The sequence below is a fragment of the Chelonoidis abingdonii genome, chromosome 9, assembly GCF_003597395.2.
Source record: "Chelonoidis abingdonii isolate Lonesome George chromosome 9, CheloAbing_2.0, whole genome shotgun sequence".
NCBI classification, from domain to species: Eukaryota; Metazoa; Chordata; order Testudines; family Testudinidae; genus Chelonoidis; species Chelonoidis abingdonii.
Window position 1 is genome coordinate 5,873,987 of NC_133777.1, and position 22,045 is coordinate 5,896,031.

At 44.4% G+C, this 22,045-nt stretch overlaps 1 protein-coding gene across 2 annotated transcripts in view; it reads left to right on the plus strand.

Annotated features, from left to right (window-relative positions):
• CACNA1H (calcium voltage-gated channel subunit alpha1 H) overlaps nt 1-22,045 on the plus strand; it is a 203,668-nt gene that overhangs the window by 114,057 nt on the left and 67,566 nt on the right. For both annotated transcript variants that reach the window (XM_032762698.2, XM_075069148.1), the window contains exons 9-14: nt 3,792-3,943; nt 5,210-5,395; nt 7,528-7,645; nt 9,955-10,110; nt 18,845-18,935; nt 21,638-21,846. In XM_032762698.2, the coding sequence (XP_032618589.1) occupies nt 3,792-3,943; nt 5,210-5,395; nt 7,528-7,645; nt 9,955-10,110; nt 18,845-18,935; nt 21,638-21,846 (912 nt within the window). The remainder of the gene's footprint in view (nt 1-3,791; nt 3,944-5,209; nt 5,396-7,527; nt 7,646-9,954; nt 10,111-18,844; nt 18,936-21,637; nt 21,847-22,045) is intronic.

Here is a 22,045-nt window from a genome sequence, read left to right on the forward strand (position 1 = left end):
GCAAAATTCTCATTGGCTTGAGTGAAAGCAAAATCAAGCTCCTGTAATGTGTGGGAGTTTTAGCAGATGCTCTGGTGTTTTCTTACTGCTGTGTAGGCTTTCCCTTTTCCTTACTCCTTCTGGGGCTGTGCAGCCTCTCTCTCTCTCTCTCTCTCTCTCTCTTATTCTTTCCTTGGTAGGGTTTCCCTGAGGTTCCCCACAAAATGGAGAGTACAGAGCAGAAATGGTGTTACTGGAGGCCCCATCCCTTTAAAGCGCTCTGAGCTGCAGCTTTCATCTGAAGATGATGCTGTTAATTCTCCTCTGGCCAGCAATATGCTGCCAACGACTTGACTTCAAGAAGATAGCACAAACATTTTCTCCTGTAACCTGCAGTAAACTCTGTATCCCAGGGAGGCTAGAGAGACCAAGGAACATAACCCCTAGTTTTGCCTGTCCTCAAGAATGCTCCCTCTTAACCCTGACCAAGGAGAGAGGCAGTAAACACACCATCTAATCTCTGTTCCTGCACAGTGTCTTGAATACACTGAGAAATCTGGCACAATGTTCAGTTTGTGTCACATGATGGGGAGGGGAGGACCCGTGGAGCTGCCTACGGGTGGCCTCGCCCCGGGAATGGATGGAATTTGGTACGATCCTAAGGCAAAGTCTTCTGCAGCCATGTCCTTATAAACCCCAAAGATAAGTCATCTCTGGGCAGGATGGTTTAGCAGCATCCACCAGCACTGGGGCTGGGCAGAGCACGACTTCGTTATATGCAGGGAAGCCATCCCAACCGTCCCCCTTCAATTTAGTCACAAAATTTTAACAAGGGGTACCAGAGAAGCCCTGCCAATATAATCTCAGCCTCTGGCCCAAGGTGGTGTTCAGGCAACTGAGTGCTAGGGAGGGGGATCAATCTAAGATATGCAACTTCAGCTACGAGAATAACGTAGCTGAAGTTGATGTATCTTAGATTGACATACTGCCGCTCCCCTGTCAACTCTGCTTCTGCCTCTCGCCCTGGTGGCGTTCTGGAGTCGACTGGGAACGCGTTCGGAGATCAATAGATAGATCGATAGATTGATCACTACCAGCCTATCCGGTGGGGAGTGTAGACATACCCATGGATGATAAAAGCAGAAAGGACCCCTGTGATCATGTAGTTGACCTGCTTTTGCATAGAACTTCCCTGAATTATCGTCTGTTTGACCTAGATCTGTTAGAAACATCCTATCTTGATTTTAAACTGACAGTGATGGAGAATCCCCCATGACTCTTGGTAAATTGTTCTAGGGGTTAATTTGCAGCAGCCTGATGGTTTAATCAGCCTGGACAGGATGGGATCTCCTTGGTTACCATTGAATCCAAGTTAACTGCTGCCATTCCTGGCTGTTCGCTGAGTATTTGATATATAGTGCATTGAATTCAAAGTGTCTTTTCTATGCTGCACCATGGTACCACAAGCATCTCCTGTCTTCAGAAGCTCAGATAATGCAATAACGACCTCAAGTGTTTCCCAGCTGTTAACATACCATGAAAAATAAAGGAAGCTATTACCAGACAGGAGATGAAAATATCCCCTTTTCCTAGGCAAGATTATTGCACTGAGGAAATGGAAAAGACTCATTTTCTTTTGCAAGGCAACTGGTATTTAGCTTTAGAAATGTACATTGCAGTTCCTTGAACTGTTTGTTGGATTTTCTCACTAGAGTTACTTCAAACTCAGTCCCTTCTTTCTCATTAGGTTTGATGAGAGAGAAACTTGTAAAGGTTTCACACTAAAGACTGTAACTTGGAGCGAGTGTTGGTTTATTTGGGAAGGTCAATTTTCTATGTCATGGATCTGAGTTCACGCACAAGGTCTGCTCCAACTCCTGCTGGAGCGAATGGAGATCTTGCTTTCGGTTTTAAAGGCTACAGTTAGGATATCCTAGAAAGATCCCCTCCAGGTTTCTGGCCAGAACTTTGGATCAATCAAAACAGAGAACCCACAAAGAAACTTTCCTAGATTTTTAGTGTGGCATTTTCAAAGGCCGCTAAGAACACAAATCCTATTGACTTTCATTGGCACTTGTACTTGTTAACTCTCTTGGATGTTTTTGAAAAGCCCACCTTACACTCAAAGCATGTAGTCTGCTACAGATAGACCTTTAGCCTGGCTAGGCACATCCTACAAAGCTGCTTTTTGCCTTAATGCTTCATTTTAGTGCATTGCTTAAAGATTGTCATAACTATAAAGGGAAGGGAACAGCCCTCCTGTGTATAATACTATAAAATCCCTCATGGCCAAAGATACCAAAATCCTTTTACCTGTAAAGGGTTAAAAAGCTCAGGAAACCTGGCTGACACCTGACCCAAAGGACCAGTAAGGGGACAAGATACTTTCAAATCTTGGTTGGGGGAAGGCTTTTGTTTGTCTCTTTGTTTTGGGGGTTGTTGGCTCTTGGGACTAAGAGGGACCAGACATCAATCCAGGCTCTCCAAACCTTTCTAAACTCGATCCTCATATTTCAGACTGTAAGTAAACAGCCAGGCGCGTTGTTTTAGTCTTATTTGTTGTTTTCTCACTTTAAAGTTTCCTCTCTCTGAGAGGATTACCTCTGTTTGCTGTAACTTTGAACCTAAGGCTAGAGGGTGTTCCTGAGCTATATGAACCTGAAACCTGTAAAGTATTTCCATCCTGATTTTAACAGAGATTATTTACCCTTCTTTCTTTAATTAAAGCTTTTTTAAGACGATTGATTTTTCCTTGTTTTAAGATCAAGGGGATTGGATCTGCACTCACCCAGGACATTGGTGGGGGAAGGACAGATGGTTAATCTCCTTGTGTAAGATCCAAGGGTTGTATCGGTGTTCACCAGGAACTTGGAAAAGGTCTCTCAGGCTAACCAGCAGGGAAGGTTTTGGGAGGAAGGTTCCAGACTGAGGAAACTCTGGATGTGGCAGCAAAACCGAATAGCTGGTATTAAGGCTGAGAGGTTTATGCAGTCCCAGCATCGTCCTCTAATTCAGAGGGGAGGGACCTGACAAAGATCTTGTATCTGGGACACAACATGAGTGTGGATTATGGTGTGCTAAGAAATGGCATCTGCTCAGTATAAGACCTATAGAATGGCCTCAGTTCTTCTTATACACTACACTCTCTCTCTTTATTCCCCACCAAGTTTTTTTTTAAGTGTATTTTTTTGAAATAGAACCCTAACTGTGCACTTTCCTCAGATATCAGGGTGAAGGGTACCTCAAGGTCATCAGTGCAACCCCCGCTCAGAGAGCAGGACCAATCCCCAGACAGATTTTTGACCCAGGTCCTTAAATGGCCCCTTCAAGGATTGAACTCACACCCCTGGGTTTAGCAGGCCAATGTTCAAACCACTGAGCTATCCCTCCCGCCCCCCAAAAGTGTTTAACCACAGGAACATGTAACTGCCTACATCCCAAGTTTGTCTGTGAAGTCTCATCATGGCTGAATCACCTTCCTTTCCATACTCACTTCTCCATTTATCAATCCATGTATGGTGTTAGCCCCTTTTACTAGAGCTTCACACTGAGAGCTCATGTTGCGCGGTTTGTCCACTAGGGCCCCTAAATCCTTTTCCGAGTCTCTGCTTTCCAGAGGACAGTCCCCATTCTGTAGGTGCTGCCTGCCTCCTTTGTTCCCAAATATATGGATCTGCATAGGGCTTTATTATGTGCAAAATGAAACAGTGCAATAAATTCCTTGAGGAAATGAGTGTGTTTACCATGCAGAATAATAATAAAAATGCCACGTTCTATGTATCAGCTTGACTATGTGTCTTTCTGTCTCGTAGCCGGACGAACTGACCAATGCTTTGGAGATCAGTAACATTGTCTTCACCAGCATGTTTGCCCTGGAGATGGTCCTCAAGCTCCTTGCCTTTGGTATCTTCGGTTACATCAAGAACCCATACAACATCTTCGATGGGATCATAGTCATCATCAGGTCACTGCACGCTGCATGATACTTTCCACCATTCGCCTCCAAGTAGCTCCAGGAGACTTTAGACAAGTCATGTCATGCAGGGGTAGGAGTGATGTGGGTTAGTGTGAATTTAGAGCAGATTGACCTTTTAGGGTTGTATCTTTAGAAGTGCTGTCCAAACGAAATGGATGTGACAGACGAGGAGTTCTCTTTCTGCCACTCATCTGGCGGCGTGGTGAATTTTCCACTGAAACCCAGCAGAACTAGTTCTGGGGAAAGAAGTGTAACGACCCCAAGTTGCGGCAGTACAGTGTTTTCCCGAAACGAATACATGAATACGTGACCTGGAAAGGCAGGAACAGGGCAATGCTGTAAGAAGGTGGGATTCAATAGGTAATAGATGTGGTGCCCGCTACAGAGGGCTCCCAACAAGTGGTAGGGGTGCTGCAGATCTGGGGTGGCTTGTGCTGGCACATGTGCATGGGAGAGGCTTCTTCTGCATCTGTCCATGCTGTAACTGGCTTGGCCTGCACCAGTCATCCCCCAAGCTTCGTGGCTGCTAAATTCACTCTAATTTTGAGAAGGAAAAACATCAGGCCAGATCCTCGGTCAGTGTAAATCAGCATAGTGTTGTTGACATCCATGGTGGGATGCCGTTTTACACCAACTGATGGCTGGGCCCCTGGAGTTGAAATAAGTCATGCCAATTAGAGAGGGGTCCAGAAGAAAGTCCCAGATTCAAACAACTCCAAACTCTGAGATTGTTCAAACTCCAAACCCAATTTTACACCTGGCTCCATCTCTTTATAATAATAACTGAACTAAAACCCCCATGTTTGAACCCTATGGAATTGCAGGGCCTTCCAAAATCCTGATCTAAATTTTATGGCTGGAGCCCATCTCTGATTTGCAATGGTCCAGACCAACAATGCGTATACAATACCATTAAGTAATTTACTTTATCGCTAGATGCTATAGAAAACAAGCAGGTTAAACAACACTATAGAGGAAATAGATTAAGCATATATATTGAAGGGGGCTAATTCTGAGATCTTTCCGAAGTCAAGAAGGAGGCAGAGCTGCAGAGGCAAATATACAAGTTGACCTCCCCCCACCCACACTACCTGTTCCTACAGCGCTCTCTGATCCCAGGTCACAGGCTGGGCCAGACACCCTCTGAGCTACCCACAAGCCAGTTAGCTACGGGTTTTGTTGTACTGTACATCAAACTGCTACGAGTCAGACAAGGACAGTGAGTTTGTTGTTTTCCCTCTTGTGCTCCCATAGTGTCTGGGAGATCATTGGCCAATCCGATGGAGGCCTTTCTGTGCTAAGAACTTTTCGGCTGCTCAGGGTCCTCAAGCTGGTACGCTTCATGCCCGCCCTTCGCCGCCAGCTGGTGGTCCTGATGAAGACGATGGATAACGTGGCCACCTTCTGCATGCTGCTCATGCTCTTCATCTTTATTTTCAGGTACCAGCAGCTGCTGCTTTTCTCCTTGGATTAATTGTTTGGCTTGCTTAAATAATATGTAAATTAGAGTGACAATAGAGCATGTTTACCATGCAGCCTAGATGACAGATGTGCTCACAATAGACTGACAGGCAGATATTCAACCGATGATTTACTTCTTTGAGGTCTCAGTGTTTCATGCAATCCTTGTAATTCTATAGACAAATGAAGAACACAAACTGACAACAACAGAAAAACAATCACTCCAAAGTTCCTGAAAGGCACAGGACAGGAGCAGCAGAAGCTTCCTAAAACTGTGGTGGGCAGGGGGAAGAGAGCTGGTGAATCAGCACCTGAACCATGGCCCTGCCCCCTCTTTGTCACCCCTCTCCCCTGAGGCCCTGTTCCTGCACCGCCTATCCCTCCTCCCCCAAGAGTTCCCCCTCTGTTCCAGCGCTCCTGACCCAGGAAGTTGTCCACAAATAGAACTTCATGGCTTCATGTTTTAGAGGGAGGAAGTATGGGGTCCAGGAATTACTTTTTTAACACTAGACTGCAGCTGAATGGCTCAGGGGTTTGATAACAGGGCATTCAGCCTGTCACCATCTCCACCATTCTGGGTTTGACTCTGACCAAGGTCAATAGTGAGGATATGTGATCCAGAGAAGCAAGAAGAACTATGGAGGGAGAGTGGGGACAAAGTGGACAGTTGACCTGATGTTCTTTCGGGGGGCTATTTACCCTACTTTGTAGAGAATAGCAAGAGTCATTTCCAGTGCTTGTTTAGTAGCCAAAATGAAATGGATTGTTGGTCTTAGTTAATTTGGTAGTGGAAAACTATCTGTAGCACCAAAAGTCACTTCCCAGCAACTCCATGGGATCTTCTGTCCATGTCAAATAGAAGACTTTTGGAATAATAGTCCAGATTCTCAGATGATTCAAATTAGCTTATTTCCGTGGATGTGGGCCCACTGGCTTCAGTGTAAATTAGCTGAGAATTTGTCCCAATACCTATGGCAAACATCTTGGAAGATGGTATTTTTTATTAAATACTCAGAAACCGCAAGCAATTTATGTTAACTGTTAAATCTTCTGAATGTTTCCCTTGGTTTGTGTAATTCCAAGCTGTTTTCTCTATTCTTTCTCTGTTTGATGTCATTCATATTTGTATATTTGTCATGCATATTGTATATTTGTCATGCTTATGTCTTACGGAATAGTTCCTGACCACATATCCATTACGCTGCTTTGATAGAAGGAACTCAAAAGTGGGGGAACAGCTACCATTGCAGCTGCCACTAATTGGCCACTTTGTTGGCATTATCAGCAAAGAGAATGAGGACTGAATGGTTAATGAAGATTGAGTGACCCTCTCAAGATCCTGGAAGTGGTCAAATCAGCTGTGAGGTCCATTTTTCATAGAAGATCCCTTTCTGGGAAAATGTCTGGGACCTGGTTGTCCTGAGCCATGACAGGTCAAATGTGCTTTGTTATACTCACATTTAGTGAAGGTATCCGCTTTTTGCCTGAGTCCTAGATAATGAACGGAAAGTAGCCCCTCCAGCACCCACAGCCCTCTCCAGAAATTCCTCAGAGAGGATACTGGAGATGGAGATGGATTGTTTGAAGAGTCTTCAGCCATGTCACTCATAATTCCTTGGGCCAGTAACATCCATCCCCCGTCAAAGGCCACATAAGGTGTAGAAAGCTTACCAACTAGTATTACAGCTCTGTCAATGGGAACCCAGAGGCCATCGGGTTCTGAAATGGTGGGTCATCTGTAGGCATCTGGACTGAAATTGCAACTAGAGGCTGGGGGCCTCAAGAACCAGTACATTTGGTGATAGTTCACCGGGGAGTTAGTGCAGGAAGATAAGGACAAAAGTTATATCTAAGTCATGCTATTCTGCTTTCACCTTCTGGAAAGGCTGTTTTGTTGCATATAGGAAACTCGTGCTCTGATTCACCTTGTAGTTGGTGTTCTCCTCTAAGGAGGTCTCATTTCCTGCCTGCAGGAGCACAGATAGCACTCTCAATAGACCCACAATGTGCAGCTGTGACAAGAAAGTGACCCCCAAAAGCCCTAAGATGCTCCCTAAAACCATGTGTCTCATGCAGTGATGTCTTCTATGTCACTTCCTTTCCCTCTCCAGCATTCTCGGCATGCATCTTTTTGGATGCAAGTTTAGCTTGAAAACTGATACGGGGGACACAGTTCCAGACAGAAAGAATTTTGATTCCTTGCTCTGGGCCATTGTGACCGTGTTTCAGGTAAGATCTGGGACCGCTGATGAGTTTTATTCTCTACCAAGCAGACAAATGTTGTTGCCTTTCAAAAAACTTCATTAATAGCATCACAAACTTCACAAACAGCATTAATTGGACAAACTTACCTTGAAGAGGTTTGTTTCAGTTCTTCCCAATGAATCAACTGGTCTCAGACTAACTCTGAGTGGGCAGATGCCCTTGTCACAAAACCCACCACTATAATGATCTCGCTTCTTAGCAAAAGCCAAAACCTGAGAAGGAATAGAGATTGAGCAAAACTTTCTTATCATGACACTTGTACAGATAATAGCAGATTTTCTCAGTTCAGTTTTGATTAAACTAAAATGTAGGAAAAAATTCTGGTCGCCCAAAACACTTTGACACAAAACATTTTGTTACATTCAGGGTTTTCTTTTTTTCAACTTTGTTTGAAATTTTATCTTGATTTTTTTAGGTATAAGGAAAAAGCAAACGGATAGAATATTTTGACTTTGAGGGAATTTTTTTTTCCCAGACAGAAACATTTCAGCAGATTCAACATGAATACATTAAATGTTTCAGTTGACCCAAATCTGCATTTTTTTTTGCCCAAAATTCAAGAAATTTTGCCCAGCTGCAATCATTATACAAGTCAGGTTGAAACATATCAGTCATTGTGAAGGAGGCTTCTAAAACCATTCAGTGCTGTACCTGTTCCGTGAATAGACAGAAGACTTCTGTCTCCAAGGATTCCAATCCAACACCTTCCTCCAGCACTGAAATTCACTTTTTAAAAATACTGTGCTTTAGAATTGGGGGGCGAACAGACTGTCTCAGGCCAGTCTAGCTCAGCAAATTTTGTAGGTACTGGCTACATAAACAGTGGATTTGGGTTGAGGATTGCTGGACGGTAAAGACTGTGACACAAAAGAAAAGCAAGGCAGAGGACTGGAAAATCTCTATGTAAACTAGCCGACTTTCCTGTGTAGACAAGATCTAAGGTATCATTGGAATGACTCATATACTGCATAACAGAGCAATGAAGCAACTATTTCCAGGAAGGTATCTCTCCCCTACATTAGCTGTCTTTCTGCTTAAGAAATCAGTCCTTATAATGGGAAGCAGAATGAGTATATTATTAAAGGCCCCCTTACAACCACCAATATAGTGGATGAGAGCTTAGGAATATTAAGCAGGATTCCTAGGTACAGGACAGGTGCTCCTCATTAAATGAGTTGCAGTCCATGTGCAAACTGATCCAAACTCTCTATAATGCAGAATGTTAGCTTTCCCCTATATAAACAAAGACGGATTTTAGTTCATTGCGAGGGGAAGCTGACATCACTTCCATGAGGTTCATACTGTTTTAATAGTGGCTCATGTATTTATTTTTAACATTCGAAGTAGTGTGTGTAAGTAGATTCAGGGTGATGCACAAGGACATAACCTTAAGGGGAGGCACAGGATAAAATGCAGCCGAATATGCTTTCCCACCCCCAGATGCCGCCAACTTGTTCCTGTTTTACAGCAGTGCTAGAGGACATCTTCGTTGTAGAGTTTGGATTAATGAAGGGCAAGAAACCATCGTCTTTTTTTTTTTTTTTAAGTCCCTGGGTTTTTCAGCTATGGAAAAGTTGGCAGGCTAGGAATATCTTGAGTGAATCTTATGAAGGCTCCTTACAGTCAGACTAGTCTTTTCAAAGAAAATCTGTTTTCCTGCCAGTTTATCATCTTTTTTCCACCCAACAAGCAGTTGTTTCCTGAGTTTCTGGAGATCCCTCGTGTCAATGACTGTGAGGAAAACCTGTTTTTTTTCCCCAACTCCAGTTAACTCATAATGAGAAAAAATGTTCTGATGAAAGGAAAGTGTGGCCCTGAAAAAGTGTGACCATCTCTTGGCACAAAACTGATGGTGCCATGGCAGACCTATGAACTGGTAGCTGATCACCAGAGTACACGTAATCGTTTGGGAACTTCCCCCCCGTGTAGTAGAAGTCGCTGCTTGTGTGCCCGATACAATACCAGAGTGGAGATTTGAACTAGCAACCTTAGTGGGTCATAATGCCTCTAGGTGAGCTGATAGGGGACCTAGTGCAGAAGAGTATCTCGGGGGAAGCTGCAGCTTGCAGATCTAGCTCATGTGCTGAGATCTAAATAAATAGATCCTTTGTGGTTTCATCTGGTTAGCTGTCTAGTGGGTCAGAAAGGAGAGCGAGTGCTGCCTCTGTAAAGGAGAAAGGGATAAATCAGTGATTAAATGTGCATTTTAAACCAGCTGATCCCGGTGAGCAGAGAGGAGTAATCAGAAAGTCTTTCCTCCCCACTCCATGCAGATCCTCACCCAGGAAGACTGGAACGTGGTGCTCTATAATGGCATGGCATCCACCTCTTCGTGGGCGGCACTCTACTTCGTGGCCCTGATGACCTTTGGCAACTACGTGCTCTTCAACCTCCTAGTTGCCATCCTGGTAGAAGGCTTCCAAGCAGAGGTAAGGGGGCTTAGCAAGTGATGGGGCAGGGAACTGGCAGCTGCACGTAGGAAATGGGTGAGGGGTTCAGTCTCATGAGCTCTTCATCAGTAGGGAAATAGCAGTTTATTTCTAAATGACCCTCCAAGGACCACAGCAGAACGTGGCCCCCCAGACCCTCCAATAAAGCCCACCTGGTACAAGACAGGACGTTGATAATCCAGTGCTCATGGAGGGAAAGGACCAAATTGAATTAAGCCTGGTCTACACTTTAAAGTTGGTGTCGCTGTGTTGGCTAGTTGGAGGTGGGGGCAGTTACTGACATAGCTATGTTGGCATAAGTCCTAGGGTGAATGCAGTTATACCAGTATAAGCAGAGTAGGAGTGATAAAGCTTGTGATGAGGTGCCCTTGTGATGCCTGGCTAGCTCTGATGATTCCATCCTTGAGAGGAAGATCCAGTGGTTAGAGCACATGCGTGGCATTCACAAGACCACGGTCCACCCGGTTTCCGGTGTGACCCTGGGCAAGTCGCTAAGGTTATGTCTGCCGTTTGTGCTGGAGATGTAAACTGAATCATCCTGAGCGTGGTCCCAGCTGAGACTTGCGGCACAGACTTGGGCGAATGGCTGCTTCCACCACTGTGACTATGCTTCTGGTTTTAGCGTGCTAGTGTGGGTATGTCCTCTTGCAGGAATTGACACCTGCCGCACCTGCACTGATGTGTCTACACTGGGAATTGGGGATGTGGATTGCCAGCTCGAGGAGAGCTCTCATTGAGCTAGCATGCTAAAAATAGGATGTGCTCGGTGGGATGGGCTCGCCGCTCTGAGTATGAACCTATGGTCTCTGGTGGCAAGTACTGGGGACAGGAGCACTGGTCTGACCCAGTATGGCTGTTCATATGCACCCCCACCTGAAAATGAGTGCTATAACTATATATGTGGCCAGGGGACTGGATAATGTCCAATCACCTGTTCTTGGGTAAGGAAGTTTAAAGAAATAACTATTTCTCGGTCTGCTTTGAAAAGTTTCCAAGTGTCAATCCTGGATCCCGCTGACCTATTCTGCTCTTCTCCATTTTTTCCTTCGGAGCAGGACAGATCCATAAGTAGCATGGAGTTTTAAATGAGAATTATGATCCTATTTCTGGTTTAATGTATTATGAAGAAGCTTTTGTGAAGTCGGTAGGGCATGGACATGATTTTGAGACTCGCCTAAAATCATCCAGCCTCCGTTCAAGTTGAAAATAAAGATCCAAAAAGCCTGAATCACATTTTTGGATTTTTGAATTTTTTTTGTATCCCCAGGCATGCAAGAACAGAGAGGCTGCTTCGCGCTTTGGAATATTGAACCAGCGCTAAGCACATGGGAACTCAGGGCTGGTCTACACTACGGGGGGAAATCGATCTTAGATATGCAGCTTCAGCTATATGAATAACGTAGCTGAAGTCGAATATCTAAGATCGGATTACTCACCCGTCCTCACCGCGCGGGATTGATGTCCGCAGCTCCCCTTGTCGATTCCGCAACTCCGTTGGGGTTGGTGGAGTTCCGGAATCGATATAATCGCGCTCGGGGATCGATATATCACGTCTAGATGAGACGCGATATATCGATCCCCGAGCAATCAATTATAACCCACTGATATGGCGGGTAGTGTAGACGTAGCCTCAGAAACAAAATGAGGAATGGTTTTCAGTTTTCATTCTCTAAATTCCCAGGGTGTGGAGAGGGAAAGAAAAGCTTTGATTTATTAATTATTTTTGATAAGTTTCCATCTTGTCCCCAGAAATCTCATCATATTCATATTTATTCTGCTTACATTACACTGAGGCAACACTGTGGTTCACTGGGAAGTACCATTGAAATATGCATGCACCAGAAACACCCTTCTCCTAACTGTTACAACAACATTTTTCCCCTTTAAGGTAATCTGTATGGTTTCCATTATTAAAATGTCCCTTCCCAGCTTCCTGATAAGTACTAGGACAGGCAAATTAATGGAAACAGCTGGAACAGAGCCCTAGTTTGAAAATGATCTTATCTTCATTGTTTATTCCCAGGCTTACAAAGCAGCTTTCTCAGGATCATGGATCTGTGTGATACGTGCGCTTTGCTGGGGATGCTACAACTCTTTGCATCCTTGCCTCTTAGTACAACTGGCACGACCCTGCTTCTATTGAAAGTCTGTGGAAATTTTGCCACAGACTTTAGTAGAAGCAAGATAGCCCAAAAAGAAGGAATTACCAGTATTCATGGAGAATCTGGCTGCTGTGTCCCAGCAGGTCGGAGTTTTGCTCTCCGGTGTTAGTTGTCTTCCAAGTCACATGTGCTGTGCAGCAAGCTGGACCCAAAGCCTGTTGGAAAGTGCCTGGACTCTGATACAGCCGGCTGACAAGTCTGAGGCCGATTCATTTACATTTTAATATGGTAGCTTTTCATGGATTAAACATAAAAATGAATAACCCAATCAGCGGAATAACCCTGGTGGTGTTTATTTTTATATTGAACTCCATTCATTTGAAGCTGTTCCCCATGTTATCCGTTTTCAGTGTGCTGCAGATTTTTGCACTGACGGCTACATCATAGAAGTAGTCAATTGAAGAGGGTTTGAAAACTGGCAACTGATCGGGGACACTTTGAGTGCTAGGCAGCTAAGAAGGTGGGGGAGGCAGGCTGAGATAATTGGCTGGACACATTAGCTGCACACTATTGTATACACGAGCCACGGTAACACAGGGAACAGCACTGGACACAGAACATTCATTAGGAGGTTTCAGATATACCAGCCAAATAGAAATGAATGAAAGTTTCAATCTAGACTTTCCCAGAGCTTGGATGTGTTTTGAGGTGGGAGTGTAATAGGAAAAGGAACTGGGTATCTAGACTGTAAGTTCTTCAGGGCAGAGATTGTCTTTTTGTTCTGTTCATACAGGACCTAGCACAGTGGAGTCCAGGGGCCCCTAGATGCTGTGGGAATACAAATAATAATACTGTTATGTGTGTATCACTGCCCGCTGTTAGATGGAATCAGAATAGCTCAGATGTGTGTCATAGGCCCTGTATTGCTAATGAGACTCTCCTTGAACTCAAGAAGCAGGGACTGTTCTTTTTTGGGGCTGAAGGATCTGAGTTTTATCTTTTGCTTCTACCGCCAAGTCCTAAGCCACTATAGATTTGTTACAGTAGGTAGAATTTGAGTGATAAGTGTTTGTGTTTGCCTTTGCCTAAATCATTCTTCCCCTTGGTTCGTTCCTGCAGTGTTGCCCATATTTCATGACTCGTGTTGCTTTTGAAGCTCCTGTCCCTCAGGGTCCATTAGTGTGTCTCAGCCCCACATCTCCCGGCCCTCACGCTTGAGGGTATTATAAGAATGCTGAATGTGTGTGCCAGCCGACTATGCTGGGGAAGGGCCACCGGGGTCAGCCTTTTGATCTTCAGCAGGTTCCAGAGATAGGAGGTCAAAAACATTCCAGATGAAGTGCGCAGGCTGTGCCAAAAAATTTAATAGCTAATTGAAATCCAGGAGTCTGCTGAGCAGTGCTCCTTTGTGTTCTGCTTGGGGTGTAGAGTAGATGCAGCTGTTTGATGTTGCCAGGCAGACCCAGTCAGTCATACTTTGCACTTTTCACCTGTTTTTTTTCTAAGTGCAAGTCCACATTCACTATTGCTCTTTTGTTTACACCCTTTAATCCCTGTGTGCTGGGCTCCAGCTCCCCTCTGTTTGATAAGACACTTGTCTTTAAATATGTTGTCATTAACTAAAACAAACAATGGAAAAGGACCCAGGGAATGGGCCCTGAATTATTCACAAGCTAGTCTTGGTGGGGGTGGGAAATCGGTGCTTTTGTTAGCCACTCTGCCTGGGAATGTTTTTAACTGTCTTGGGGATTTATAATACTTCTGCTTATTCCAAGCCGTTTCATTCAATATGAGAGAGCAAGCAGAGAAAAATCATATTTGCCCCATATATTTTTCTGTGATGACTTCAGTGAACAAATAACGATGCTTTAAGCAAGTCTGATAAGGGTACCAGCCAAATGCCTGGCTGTAAACAGAGAGTTCTAGTTTGCAACTTAGGCTACGTCTTCACTTCCTGCCGTATCGGCAGGTAGCAATCGACTTCTTGGGGATCGATATATCGCATCTCATCTAGGCGTGATATATGGATCCCTGAATGAGCTCCTGTCGACTCTGGAACTCCACCAATGCGAACGGCGGTAGCGGAGTCGACAGGGGGAGCCGCGGGCGTCGATCCCGCGCCGTGAGGACAGTAGGTAACTCGATCTAAGATACTTCGACTTCAGCTACTTTATTCACATAATTGAAGTTGTGTATCTTAGATCGATTCCTCCCCCCGCCCCCCACAGTGTAGACTAGCCCTTAGAGTTAAGCTAAAGGACAGTCCTCTTCTCCCTTGGATTATACTAGATCAGCTCTCTAAAGCTCCCTTCACATGCCCATGGCTCCAGACAAGTCCATCTCCACTTCAAATATCTTTTCTGGTTTCCACTTACCTCCTGAAGTAAATGTAACCACCTTCCCCTTTTCTCCAAAGCCCTACACAATCAATCTCCTACGTAGAATCATAGAAGCGTAGGACTGGAAGGGACCTCAGGAGGTCATCTAGTTCAGTCCCCTGCACTCAAGGCAGGACTAAGTAATATCTAATACATATAGCGCTCTGGCTCTCGCCTCTATTCATTTGTCCCCTCAGCATGACCGACAAGCCCCTTGGTTTACCATCTTGTGTTCTTACTACCAAATATAACACTCATTTACACACAGGCTCTCTATCCCCCTCTAAGTCCACTGCAGCCTGGGCTAACAGCTACTGTGTCTTCTAGCTTAGGTCGTCAAAACTCATGTTTTTTAGCTCCAGAGGTCACAGGTTGAATCCTTGCTGTGGCAATAATGTGGGGTTTGCGTTAGGAAAAAGAAAATTCTCTCCATTCAGCAAACTTGTTTGTTGCAAAAGCCACTTTGACCTTTCCACAATGTCCTGTCTCCTGCTTGTTCTCTAAACAGCTGAATCGTGCTAATATGAAGACAGAAATTGGTAGCCTTGTGCAATATTCTCTATAAATATGTAATTACAGTCTTTGCAAAATGGACCCTGTTTTCTTGCTAGTGTTTAATAGCTCCTTTTGGAGCTGTTACAGACTGTGATTTAAATGTGTAAGAGACAGTCTTTAAAGCCTGCATCAGAACAGCCCAACCACCTCAGGAATTAAATTTGTAGCATGCATTTTTCTTTCTGGTTTCCTTCATTAGGGGGCTTGGCAAAGCTTATGGTTATAGGCTCATCAGTTGTCTCTTAGATAGGTACAGTCTGCACTAGTGAAATCCCACCAGATCCATATTTCAGCCACAAGGCCTCGTATCAAACTGCATGATTATAAATGAATAACTTAGCTCTAGTTTTTATACAGCAAGGGCTGGCAAATCTTCCTTGGCTGCAGCTCGCAGGAAGAAGCATTCAGCAGAGCTGAGAGTTTTTATTTTCCTGCAGCTTTATTCTTTGATTCGTTGACTAGCTGTTGATGCCAAAATATGAAAAGTCTTTTAAACAGGAATCCACATAAAGTCATATACTGCAGAGAAACTTGTCTGAGATCTTTTGCCTTGCTCTTCTTCTTTGACACTGCATGTGAGTACGGTCAGAAAGGTGGTTATGTATAAATGGGCCTTTCTTAGTCATCTGATCACTCCAAGTCACGTGGGCTGACTTTACTGATAGAATTGAGGAGCGGGGTTTGCTACTGTTAGCCCTCCCCTACAGCTAAGGGAGCAAGCTGAGTTCTGTTCTATCCTATGTGTCATTAACAAAATTGCCAACTGAATTTGATTGGGGGACTCCTTTTATTGATAATGCTGTCAGAGGCAGAAAAAACCCAGCTTGATCTTCAGATCTTGACTTACGAATGGTGCAAATTTGATAGGGACATGAAAGAAAAAGAATAGACACGGAAATCCACAAGGTCATGCTTTGCGTAGAGCATCCCTGACTTACATGTCTGACTTCAGACCTACGAGCAAAAGGGCAAAACTTATGCTTGTGTAGCTGAGTCACGCAGAGGTTCCAGATTGACTGATTGGAAAATTATCTCAAATCTGCTGTACAACGCCACCCAGAGCTTCCAAAATTATGCAGCTCTAACAGCTATTGTATGTTAATTCTTCATCCATGAAACAAAAAAGATGAACATAGGAACTTAGTCCCCTCTCTTAACCTGTTACTTTGGCTGCACACTGCCAAAGAAATCAAATTCATCACCACCTTGGGGAAAGCCGTGTGTGTCTACTGAGACCATGGTGGGTTTGTATAGTTAAGAAAGCTCCTCACAGAGACCAATTTGCACAACTTCTGTGTAGCCTTGATGGGTCAGTTGGACAGCCTGCCAGAGCAATTCTGTCCTGCTGACCACACACAGGATGAAATTGTTTAGGAGAACTTTAGAAGACAAGCATTTGTACTCCAGCCTTTTAAATGAATTTAGGTTAGTCTCTTTGGTAACATACCTGGATATAAGAAAGCAAAGAGCCAGTGTTCAAATCTGGTAAAGACATTTCAAAGAGGATTATGTGGCTTACGGCTCAGCTTTGGCATGCCAAACCTCTCAACAATATAATCTGCTGGTCAGGGGCCTGTGTGTAAAAGGAATCAAGGATCTTCTCCCAAACTCACTGTCACCATTGGCCCTCCTGCTGGCAGTCTAGAAGGAGACACTAGAGACAGAATCATCTGTGAAGACTGAATTATTCTTCCTCACTAGAGGCGGTCCATGTTGGGGTAGCGTGTGTGTGCGTGTCCGTTCACTACTTGTGCTATAGCACTTCTGTGGATACCGAAGTGTCTAATCTGGGGTCTGTTCATGACTATATTGGGGAGGATGTACAAAAGCACTCAGTACTGTCCTAACTGCTCCCACTGAACTCAATGGGGAAACTTCCATCCACTTCAGTGGGCACAGAGTAGGCCAATGCTAAGGTACAGATCACCGGTACAGATCACCAGCACAGTTCCAAGGAGTCCTCTGGGGTTAGGGTGACCAGTTGTTCCGATTTCATAGGGGCAGTCCTGCTATTTGGGGCTTTGTCTTATGTAGGTGCCTATTACCCTCTCCTACCCCATCCTGATTTTTCACACTTGCTGTCTGGTACCCCTGTCTGGAGTAGCGCTCTGAGCTACAACCTGCCAGCTGAGTTTCAGCCCTGAGTGCATCTGAAAATCCCACCCTACCTGTTATAGTAATAAATGATTGTCCATTTGTTTCCTCCAAGGATTTCATGGTTTTCCATGTGATGTTTGTATAATATTCCAGTATAGAGATGTGTAACAAAAAGCAACATGACCAGACAGAATTGTTAGCGAGGCGCCCTGCATGAGATGCACTATAGGCAAGAAAGATGTTACAGCATGAAGGATAAAGACAAGATCGTTTTCCAAACCACTGGAGAGCCCAGCCTGATTTACAGAGATAACAGACTGACAGCACAGAGAGGAAAATCACTGACTGCTGCTCAGAGGTTTCCTCACGAGGCACAGACTCCCTGCTCTCCAGCGTGAAATGCCGTGATCTGTATTTGTTTGCTGAAGATATTGAGGCAAGAGTCAGCCAAAAAACTAGCTGTCATTAAATACTGATCTTTAAAAAAAATATTTAGGTAGATGTTTTGGAAGGAGAGAGTGTTTTAACTGCACAGCGGAGTGGAAATAGCCTGGAGGAAGGTGGTTACTCAGTTGTCATAAAACCACCAAGTCTTAAGTCTCCAGTTGTGGTTATCATCTTCACTTTCAACCCTCTCTCTCTGTCTTCAAGCCACATCTGCTGACTTTACTGACATAAATAAGCTCCCAGTACTATCTCAGCCCTGCAGAGCATGGGTACAGTTATGGAAGAGCAAGCAAGGTTCTATTCTACCTCATCCTACAATGCTGCCAGGTGGCTTCCGATTGCAGAATCTTTATAACGAGGCAGGATGAAAGATAGAGCATGGCTTGATTCTTCAGATCCCTGGATTGAGTTTTTCAGCACTGGCAGGTAGAAAAATATCCTTTTGACATCAAACCCAACAGCTTGTGATCATGGAGAGAGGATAGATACAGAAACCCATGATTCCAAATTTTCTTAGTCACGTCTCTGATGGTAACAGCACTTCTACATTTTGCAATGGGACTCATTGTTCAGTTAGGCTAGACACTGAGGTGAATGCAGCAGCACTGATAGTAGCTATATCTTTTATAAGGGCATTTCAAAGCAGTTCTAATACACATCATAATGCTTAGTGCATATAGTATGATAGTGCCCAAAGGCCCCTATCAAGATCAAGGCATCACTGTACAAACACAGTCGAAGAGAGAGTTCTCTGCCCCAGCTTTCAAAACACATTACAAACATTACTTGATTAATACCCACAACAGATAAGTATCATGGTCCCCATTTTAGTGAACAATGCAACAGCTGCAAACGTCAAGTTAGGGAAAGTGAGGCACAGCCGGGTTGAGAGATTTGCCAACGGTCGCACAACAAGTCAATGTAGAGCTAGAACTTGAAGCATACTCTTCCATGTCCCAGGACTATGCTCTACCCCTGAGATGACATGGCCTCTCTGATTGGATGGAATATGTGGGCAGCCATTGGTCTGGCATTAGTAACTTAAATGAATCCGAGGAATTTTATTCGGAAACTTCTCTTGCTCAAGAGCAAAACACTAATCAGACATTAAATTCACCCGTCACCTCCCTGCAGGGTGATGCCAACAAGTCGGACACGGATGAGGACAAGACATCTGCCAACTTTGATGAGGATATTGAGAAGCTGAAAGACCTCCGTGCAACAGGTAGGAATAAGCTTGAATTTCCTTCTGCAGTATGCATAGATAGCTATGCTATCACTCTGCTTCCAGAGGCCCTGTAGATGGTTTAGGTCAGTGTTTCCCACATGGTGGGTCCAACCCCCCAGGGGGCCTGGTGGCACTCCCTCTCCCCAGCCACCCTCCACCCCCCTCTCTGGTGCTGTGACATCCCCAGGAAGAGGCACGGGGGTGGAGGGGATCTCTATGGCAAGTGCAGTGCGAAGGAAGCTTCCGAAACCAGCAAGCAGACAGCCAGCAGCCTGGTAGCGATTGCAACCCAGCTGTGGGGAGAGAGGGGATGGCTGGGGCACAGAAGGGGATGGGCTGGGGGGAGCCAACCAGGAGGTTTGGGCTTGGAACTAGAGGGCTGGGGAGGGGGAGGAGCAGGTGCAATGGGTCCCCAAAAGACACAAAATACAACTTAGTGAAAAGTTTGGGAACCTCCAGTTTGGGAGCTCTATCCCTGTTCTCTTCCCCTGGGGGCAGTATATTTCATGTGGTGACTCACCTGGCTGCTATGCTTGTGAGGCGGCAGTTTTGCATTTTCAACTATTCAAAAAGTGTTTCGAATATGAAAAAGACTTCCCAGTTTTAACAAATATGAAGAGAGAACGTGTTGCTTTTCAATATATCCTTGCCTCAGATATTAAACTGTATTGGCTATTTGGTCACATTACATCTCGTCCCCTTTTAATTTTCAGGGTGGGGTTTTGTTAGGAGCATTTTCAAGTGTCTTTTGGGTCTGTAGCCAAAATTCATTTGACTCAATGAAATGACGGTCATTTGGCAGCCAAATGGAATTCATTTCCGGTAGAAACAGAAGTATTTTAATGGTTGGGGTCACCAGTTGAGAGTGCTGGAGCAATACTAGGAGATTTACCTGCACAGTCATTCAGCTCAACTGGAAAATTCCAAATATTGGGTTATCAAATTCATCTTCGCTGCAGACGGTTGGCGAACAATCCACAGGCTGAAGTTCCTTTGTATAAACTGTTTGCAGAACCACTTCGAATAACAGGCTCATTCAAGAGCAGGAAGGAAATTGCCACTTATTCTCAGGGAGCTCACAAATAGAGAAGGACTGAATTCTCAGAATAAACTGTGGACAAGGAATAACAGGACCATTTGCAGTCTCCATAAACCTCCTAAATGCCAACATGTGTACAAACAACATAAGGGCATTCATGATCCCGTTATAAACCCATTGGCCTGTAAAATGTGTATAGACAGAAGGATTTTATGTGATACAAATTAGCAGATTTGGGGCTTGATCTTCCACCCCTTGAAGTGATTGGCAAAGCTTCTATTGACTTCAGTGGTTTATGGTCAGGCTGTTTGTGCATAAGCAAATAAGCAACCTAATGCTAAAAATACAAGGCACTGCCTGACAAAATCAGGCATTTGAGGAGAATTGGCAGGGGTAATAAAATCCTTGGCTTTCTCAGTGCAGTGGAAGTGGAATCATTTCCTGAACTACCTGTACCAGTGTAAAATTGTTCTTCTCTCCTACGTATGGCAGATGGTCTCATCCTCTCCCCTCCCCCACACAGCAGATTCTGCAACCATTAAACTGAAATCCACTGAGATAGAATGAATTAAGAGTTGCTCTCGACTCCAGACCTTGTATTTGAATCTAGGCTTTTGATGACAGAGTATTACTGCACTCAGTAGTGCAGAAGGAGTTTTGTTGTATAGATTCTTGTTTATCTTCATCGTGAATACAGTTTCTGTAATTTTAACGAGTACATTATGTTGCTTTCTGAAAAGATCTAATGCTGTGTTGCTGTGACAGCCCCTATGTCTCAAGGAGAGGTCCATTTTCCCTTGCAATGGAGCTGAAACAATATGATGTAATTGCTCCCTTTCTTTTTATTAACTAGCAGCAATTATCAGGGGAAAGTAGTCCATTAGATTATTCTGTTGTATAAGGATTGCTCCTATAAATGTATGCATGGTTGGAAACCCTTAGCATTTCCTGTCCCTGGAATGGATGACTAACCATCACAGCGCACATTTGTACAGTGCCTTCTGCCCCGAAGGAATCCAAAGCACTTTACAAATCATGAAATCTCTGCACCACAAGAAGAGAAGAATAATTTATCCAGATTGTAATTTGGCCAACACATGGGGACTAACAGCCGTTTCCCTTAGGGGAAAAATAATAGTCATACAATCCACAACTCCAATCCTAATTGCTCCTGAGCACCTGAAACTCCTTTTGTAGTCCAGAATGAGTTTGTAACTCAGCAAATTCTGATGGCCTAGCGGACAGAGCACTGGATTGGAACTCAGGACACCTGGGTCCTATTCCTGGCTCTGCTGTTATCCTGCTAAGTTACCTTGGACAAGTCACTTCTCCTCACCATGCCTCAGCTTCCTCCATGTGTTAACTGGGGATAATGATAGCAACCCCTTTTTAAAGCCATTTGAGATCTACTGATAAAGAGTGCTAGGTAAGAACTAGGGATTGTTATTAAGATTGGGCCTTCTGAATGCTCCTGACCTTGGCCTTCTATCTCCTATGAAAGACTGATCTGGCATTGGTGGCACCAAGGAATTTCAATTTGATCTTCCATTCAGTGAAGTCAATAGGAGACAAACAGGTGTTGCCCATTTTAAAAGTGCTGGTTGCAGTCCTCAGCTAAGCTCCTGAGCGGAGGCCTAACTGCAGCTCGCCTTCTTTCCAGAGATGAAGATGTACTCCCTTGCCATCACCCCAAATGGTCACGTGGAGGGCAGGGCTAGCATACCCCCTCCCATCATCATGCGCACTGCTGCTACTCCCATGCCAACGCCAAAGTGCTCGCCGCACATGGATTCAGTGCACACCTTCGTGGACTCAAGGAGAGGGAGCAATGCTTCAGTTGATCCACTGAGCTACGATCAAAAGTCTTTGGTATGTTACCAGTATTAGCAGTTGCCCCCTATTATCTGCCTTTTATGTAACACAGAGGGAGATATAAATGTATAACATTATAAGCAGGGCTGGTAGCACTGCCTCTGATTAAGGTTGCCCAATATTTCCCATTATAAGACCCTGTTTTCAATTGCATATAACTTTGAAAAACTCTAACCATTTGGGCTGAAATTTTCCA